Source organism: Dermochelys coriacea, chromosome 1, assembly GCF_009764565.3.
Source record: "Dermochelys coriacea isolate rDerCor1 chromosome 1, rDerCor1.pri.v4, whole genome shotgun sequence".
Lineage (NCBI taxonomy): Eukaryota > Metazoa > Chordata > Testudines > Dermochelyidae > Dermochelys > Dermochelys coriacea.
The window spans coordinates 122,121,261-122,129,268 of record NC_050068.2 but is presented as its reverse complement, the minus strand read 5'-3'; the positions used below and the strand labels follow the sequence as shown (position 1 = coordinate 122,129,268).

The following is an 8,008-nucleotide window of genomic DNA, read 5'->3' as shown; positions in this document are numbered from 1 at the left end:
CCACATGACATTCTCATAAGCAAATTAGGGAAATGTTGTCTAGATGTAATTACTGTAAGGTGGGGCAAAACAGGTTAAAAGATCATAGTCAAAGAGTAGTTATCAATGGTTCACCACCAAACTGGTGGGATGTATCTAGTGGGGGTCACACAGAGGTCTGTCTTGGGTCTGGTACTATTCAATATTTCCATTAATGACTTGAATACTAGAGGGGAGAGTATGCTTATAAAATGTATGGATGACACCAAGCTGGGAAGTATTGTTAGCACTTTGGAGGCCAGGATTAGCATTCAAAACAACCTTGACAAACTGGAGAATTGGTCTGACATCAACAAGAGGAAATTCAATAAAGACAAGTGCAAAGTACTACACTCAGGAAGGAAAAATCAAATGCCATAAGTACAAAATTGGGAATAAGTGGTGAGTTTGTAGTACTGCTGAAAAGGATCTGGGGTTTATAGTGGATCACAGATTGACTATGAGTCATCAATATGATGCAGTTTTGAAAAAGTCTAATATCAATCGGGGGTGTATTAATAGGAATATCATCTATGAAAGACAGGAGGTAATTGTCTCACTGTACTTGGCACTGGTGAGGCCTCAGCTGGAGTACTGTGTCCAGTTCTGGGTTTCACACTTTCAGAAAGATGTGGACAAACTTAGGAGAGTCCAGAGGAAATCAACAAAAACAATAAAAGGTTTAGAAAACTGAGCTATAAGGACAGGTTTAAAAGAACTGGGCACGTTCAATCTTGAGGTGGGACTTGATAATTCTTCAAATATGTTAAGGGGTGGTATAAAGACGATGGAGATCAATTGTTTGCCATGTCCACCAAGAAGTAGTCTGGAGTTAGGGAGGTTTAGGTTAGATATTAGGAAAATTTTCCAACTATACGGATAGTTAGGCACTGGAAAAAGCACCTAGGAGAGGTTGTGGAATCTCTGTCTTTGGAGGTTTTTAAGAAGTGGCTAGAAAAACATATGTCAGGTATAGTCTAGGTATACTTCGTCCTGCCTCAGTGCAGGGAGCTGGATTAGATTACCTTTCAAGGTCCCTTCCAGACCTACTTTGCCATGATTCCACACCCATGACAGCTAATTCATAATAACTTTTGTGCAGCCTCAATTGGCAGGGTGCCTTTGCAACCCAGACTGTGATTTACAGTTGTCCCTCTCTGTCAGAACACCCAAGGGAGAGTTTTGTGGAATAATAGTTGCAGGAAACAAACAAAACCATAAAGGGAAGAGATCCCTTCCTCATTTGGGAATGTATTTCTAAATTATTGTTCATCCTCTGCCCATTTGAACTGGCCACTTGGGAAGTCAGCAGTGCTGAGATAAACATGAGTTCTGAGGTGGTGTAGCTCTTATCTCATAACTGCACCTTCTAGAGCAGGAAAGAGTGCTAAATGAATCTGAAATTATGAAGAAAGGAGGTTGTTTGATTAGTTGAAACACTTCTGAAGTTTCTACATTGTTTACAGATTCAAGAATCTGTGTAATGCTTGAAAACGAAAGATGACAAGTTAGCAAAACTGCTCGAGACACATGTCAAAGCATGATAAAATACACAACATATACTATAATGCTCACGGAATATTTCTCATGGATGGAGTGCTGAAGGCCATGTTATTGTCATTCTTCCCAGCTGCAAGGATATCCATATATCTTGAAATACCAAGAAACGCAAAAGGCACTGTAACAGACATGTAGACTTTGCCATAAGCAATAAATTAAATGAAAAATAACTGATTTTGTGCTTGCACCATTTCTGAAAGTAATATAACATTATGAATCCTGAAGCCTTTTCTTACTAAGACAGGATTGTCCAGCAGACCCCAGGCAAACTTTGTTGGCAGAAGAAAAATATTTCTGTAATGCTAGTTGTTGGGGGAACCCTTTAATGTATGCCATATTTATATTGATGCATTAGTGTAGTTTTGTAATCAAAGGCATTAGCTGCACACTACTGCTCCTAGGGTAAAATAAACTTGTCTGGATGAATGTATAGAACTTATCTCTTTTTTAGAGGAAACCAAAACCAAGGAGCTTGCTGTACATTAGGATTCAAGGTCGGAATAACTGAGAAGTGATAGCTTCTGTATTAAGCTCAGTGTTTTTATAAAATTCCAAGTGCACTAGAAGCGCTCTCCTTAATGCAATAAAACACTTCTCAACTCCCAATTGAAGTAAATCTACAGTAAATGAAAGGTTTTATTTTTGCACATTCTTCTTCTTGGTGTGTTAAATGTATTATCTCACTGGGTAATGAAGCAAAAGGACTAGGGACCTTGGCTGTTATTTCAAACAGCTATATCAAGTTAAAACAATAAAGGTTGTCTATTGATTTTTCCATAGAAATGTATCTGAATTGCTTTTACTGGCCAGTCATATTTAAAACCTTTTTATTCAGTACGGTATCATAAATGTTATCACTAAGACTGAAACTGGGTAAGTGTGAATTAATATCATTAACTCTCTTGCTTTTCAGATTTTTGCACAACCAAGACATGGATAAATCTTTTTGTCTTAATGCCTGCAACAAAGCTTATTAGGGATAGAATGTTCTCAAGTATTATAAAGTAGATTGTTAAATTTGGGTTGTGACACCCCAGAAAAGTGTTGAGCTACCTTTTTGCTCAAAAAGGAGCCAAACAAACCATGGGTGATATATCATTTTCATATCACTTAACATGGGTATGGAAATTCCTTAGTACAACAAAAGGATTTAGCACACAGATTTCATATGCAGTACCATTTTCTCTGGGGATATGGTAGGTAGGACAAAGAGATGATGCAAATAATTGTATTTTGAATTATGCCGAGCCCAGTAGACCGACCTTGCCGCAGTCCAACAGTGGCTTAACTGCCACCAGAATATTAAGCACTGAAGCAGACAGAGTAAGCCATGGAAGCTAGCAACAGTTCTAGGGCAATGGCTATAAAAACACACTCCAGAACCTAGTGTCTCACAGCTGCCTACCTTATCTACAGTTTACTGCACTGAAGCTCAAATGACCAAAATTAGAGACAGCAGCATAGCCCAGTTAAAGAGGAACATATTTCACACAGCTGTCAATAGATAAGAGCAGTAGCAAGTGAAGGTGTATATTGTGTATATTATATCAGTGTACATTGAAATTATGACTTGTCTCAGTTCATCAGTACTGGAGCTGTTGATGTGAAATTGAAGTTCTATGAGGCTAAGGAAGATAAACATAAAATTGTAGCAGGGGTTATTTTGCCACAGTCACACTGAACTGGGAGAGAGATGGGTGTGTGGGTACATATGTGGGGTGGGGTTTGCACTTGTTCAAGAACAGGAACAGACGTGCACCTTTAGTTATACAGAGGCTGAGTTTTGGTTTGGTGCTTTGCTGTTGCACAGGATGGGGAAGAGCAGGGTTTTTAATGTTCTCAACGTCTGTTTGTGTCAATACTCATAAAACAGAGGTAATATAATCAGACTTCTAGTAGAATTCATCTTCCAAGGAAGAACCTGAGGGTACTGTGTGCTTTTTTGCTGAGTTGCAGAGTAATCATAGAAGCATGGGACAGGAAGGGACCTCGAGAGGTCTTCTAGTTCAGTCCCCTGCACTCAAGGCAGGACTAAGTATTATTGAGATAATGAGTAGAAGCTCAACCACACAACCTGCACATAGTCTAAAAATGGAATATTCCATTTCCACAGACACTCTAAGGGAGCTCATCTACATACATAATTACTTAATAAACAACACTTTATCAATCAAAGGTCTAATGATGCAAGCAGCCCTCTTTGTCTAGAACACTCCCACTGAAGCCAATTGGTGTTCTGTGTGCAGAGGGTTTCCAGGATCAGCGCCCAAGAAGATAAATGGATCTGTTCTCTTATTTAGGTTTATAATGGGTGGTTCTTATCAGAGCATCAACTCACTTGTTTTTAGTCCTGAATATTTAGCTTTACCTTGCTTCGTAAGTCTACCACCCATATTGCTTAGACAACAACTCCGACCCAATGCAGGGAACCCACAATTAAACATAAACACACAGAAGGTTTACAGAGTAATAGTGAGCTACAAAGGAAATGTGGTATCATTACAAATATGTGTTGATATTTTGGGTCAGATGAGTATTTGTTTTAGTTTATTGCAGAAGATGGGTAGGATAGACTTCACTAAAATGAGGTCCTGATCTGGCTAAAAATATTTTGTTTTCTCTCCAAAGGAGAGGAATTCTTGTTCAGTACTTCTGCTTCACAGGAACCAAACATGCAAGAGTTTTTCTAGATCCAGCTTCCTTTTTCTGTTATCATTTGACTTGGCTGTATTTTTATGATACCAGAAATAATATTTTGAAAAGCTACTTTTAGGTACCTTGTGAGCTATTTGTTTAATTAAAAACACTCTGAAAACAGAGAGAAGCAGCACTGAGATTCATTGGTGTTTCGAAGAACATGACTAAATTACTGTTCCTTGTAGTTACCATGGTATTACAATGTATGTTTCTGGGATTTTACCTTTGTTTCCATTTGAGGACAGGAATTATATGTACTGTACATTATTTTCAAATACATATGGGCGAGACTCACATTTTAATCTAACAGTCTAATACACTCATTACTTTATGTGGCTATTTTTCAACCAAAGAGCACTGAAAACGCATTGCTATTTGGTTTTGGTAGAGAATGTGAGTTCCGTTGGCTTAGTAATATTTACCAAGGGTTTGCTGAAAAAGTAAGAGTTTCTTAACACTGTAGAAATATTTAAAATGTTGCAAAATGGACAATTCTCAATAATTTAATTTGTGAAACATGTTCCAAAAATACAAAATGGTTTTCCAAGTTAAAATCTATTTGGTTGTTAAAAAAAAATCCCCTAGTCTTTTCTGTATCCAATATCTGTTTTGATTTAAATCCAATGTTGACACACGCAAACTCCTATACTGAACTATATAGGTCAAAATTTTTCAGTCCTTAAGTCAGACAAGACTCCCATTGACTTCAGTGGGAATCTTCTGTAATTAAGGACTTCAAGATTTAGCTCTATAGCAACAGAATACTTTTATTTTTTTCTCCACTCTATGAAAACACTTAAAGGGGGAAAGGAGGGGAAGAAAAATGCATGGGTGAACTTTGCATTAAATTGTAATCTGCAGAAAATCACATACCCCTAGTGCTATTAAGTAGTGAATCTTACATATGTCCTATCAACTATAGTCTGCTACAATATCACAAACAAGCAGAAGTCTTGTCCAGTTGCAAGTAAACTATTCCAGAAATCACGTACCATCCTGCTATGTTTGATCAGTTATTTTTTTAAAAAAAGCTCTGAAATGCTCTAAAAGTAATACTTGCAGCTACTTCAGATATAGGCAAGGTCTTTGACATTATCAAACTCTGAGCATTCTTGTAAATCAGCTTTTTTGCCTCAAATTAAAATTAACGTGTGCAGGAAGGGGGCTAAGCTTATAAATCCCATAGCTTTGCAGCAGAAGAGACCTTACATGGTTTGATGGGACTGGAGAAACTGTCTTTATTTTATAGTAATTTCTCCCATGCAAAGAGACAACTAAGACAAGATCTCCCAGCAACAGGTCTCAATAAAAGAAGGTGGCTTGGGTTGGTCTGGACTTAGACATCTCTAGTTGCATCATGGCTAACCAGCACCAGTGAGCCCCAGGGAGTGGGGGAAACTTTGAAAGAGACATAAGAATGAAGAACCCATATCAAATGTTTGACCTCTGTTTCTTGCTTGAATGCTGTCTAGCTTTCAATGCCACGGGAGAACAGTAAAGGTTCAATTATATTAGAATTATTAATAAACATTGCTTACACTATAAATTTAGTTGAATTTAGTAAGAATCTTGTATTTAAAATGAATAGCAGTCAGGAGAATTCTTCAAGGTTTTCTTTTTCAGGCAACTACATATTAAAATCCTTCACTGATTTTGGTGATGATAAAAGGTAAGATGGCCTCTATAATTTGAGATGAAACCAACCATGTCCTCCTTCACTTTTTCATGTTCACTATCCCAAGAAGTGTGAAAACACTGTAGTCTTCACCACTACCGGCAACACTTAAAGATAGAGGTATCCAACCCAGTAGACAAGGTTAAACAGCAGGAACGATGTTGGAAAAAAGACCCTGGAATAGGAGTCCAGTTCTAAGATGTCTATGTGAATCCGTCCTCTCCTCCATGAGCCAGATTTACATTCTTCATAACAGCAGAAAAAGCTCTGGCAGTCTTTTCCATCCAGACACTCATAGACACAAGTGTCTTCAAATTCTTGCCAGTACATGGCATTGTTCAATGTGATGACTGTAGGTGGTGGTCTTATATCAAGTACAGAATAGTTCTGGGGAGAAGGGGGAAAAAAAGAGAAAACATTTGAAAAGATGTCTTGGACTGTGGACATAGCAATCTGTAAACAGCTGAGGAACAAGCCCATAGATTCTAGAGATTTATTGAGCATGTGCAACTGACACTTTTGGATTTAGGATCAATGTCACTTACTTTGCAAATAGGTTTCCATAGAGTAATTTTGATATATAGTCATCAGTTAAATTAATTCTGGGTGTGTATTCTCCACAGATTTTTCAAGGCATATTATCCATTAGGTACCCAATTTTCATATTTAAAGTGTGTGTTTACACTACCAGTATATCACAACATGATCATCAAAATCACCTCTTTCTAAAGTTACAATTAAGAATGGTGTCAAAACTATAATTACAGCAGACATATGGGCACATCAGTTATTTTATGGAGCAATCTCATCCCTATCAGCAAATAAAGCTACATTAATGCCACCTAAGCTTAGCATGAGTGAGAATAATCACAAAAAATGAAAAAAGTGAGAGTGACTAAAAAGAAAGCACAGACTTTCAAATTAACATCACAGGATGCAAACATATTTTAACTCTCTTTATAATAATACTCAGAAATCTTCAAGGCTCTATCTTTCTACCTCTGCCTATATGGTAGGGCTCATCTTTCTTCTATCCATTTTCTCCTTAACACTTTGACTTCTACACTGTCAGACCATTTTCTTTTCATGCAGCCCTCTCCTGTAATAACCTCCTTTTTTCAAAGCATCAAATCTCTGCCAATCTCAACTCTTCTAATAAAATCAGTGGAAAGACTCTCATTGACCTTTTTGATCTTTGGATCAGGCCCCAAAAGCACATGCCAAAATTCCCAAGGTACACATGAAATAAGTAAATTGTACAGTTTCTCCTTCCTTTTTCTTTCATCTCTCTTATTTCCCTCCCCATAACCTCTTTGGATTTATTAATCTTTAATATTAACCCATCTAATTAAGAATGCAAGCTCCTTGACATAGGACCTTGTTGTCTTCAGATCACCATGCATAGCAGTGTCTATAACAATAATAATATGATACAGGATAGTATCACAGAAAATCCATTTTAGCTCTGCATTAAATACTTGCTACTAAAACACTATCATAACATTTGACTGCAGCTTTATCAGCTTGCAAACTATCACTTTGGCCTGGATCCACATAGGAACTTACACATTACAACACCCAGTATCACAACGCCTAGCTTGTAGGTGCCTAGAAAATAACACAAACAAACTGTGATCCACGAAGACTGAGTTAAGTGCTCAGGCTCCGTATACAATGAAAAGGGAGAGCTATGCACCTAACAATGTGATCCACAAATGCCAGCACATGAGGTGGCGAGCTCCCGGAGCTAGCCAATGAGAGATGTGGATGAAAGGGGTGTGTTCTAAACCCTACCTCTCTCATGGTGATAGATGCTTAAGTCCAGGCCCATAGGGAGGCACCTATCTCTGCTAGGGATCCATAAGCAGCAACCCCTCTCCTGGAATCAGGCAACTTAGGCACTTAAGTCATTTCTTGTGAGAATGAGGTAGGTGTTTACCTCATTGTACACAAAACACGGCAAAGGAAGGATGAGAGGTGATGCCCACCTTATAACTCTTCTCTTAGCCCAGTGACTAAACCACACATCTGGAGACCCACATTCAATTCCCTCCTCTG

The 8,008-nt window shown here is 37.9% G+C and overlaps 1 protein-coding gene across 4 annotated transcripts in view; it reads right to left on the bottom strand.

Annotated features, from left to right (window-relative positions):
- Window positions 1-276: 276 nt before the first annotated feature.
- GABRG3 (gamma-aminobutyric acid type A receptor subunit gamma3) overlaps window positions 277-8,008 on the bottom strand; it is a 524,307-nt gene continuing 516,575 nt past the window's right edge. For all 4 annotated transcript variants that reach the window (XM_038386893.2, XM_038386894.2, XM_038386898.2 and 1 more), the window contains one exon: window positions 277-6,337. In XM_038386893.2, coding sequence (XP_038242821.1) covers window positions 6,059-6,337 — 279 coding nt within the window. In that variant the 3' untranslated portion in view covers window positions 277-6,058. The remainder of the gene's footprint in view (window positions 6,338-8,008) is intronic.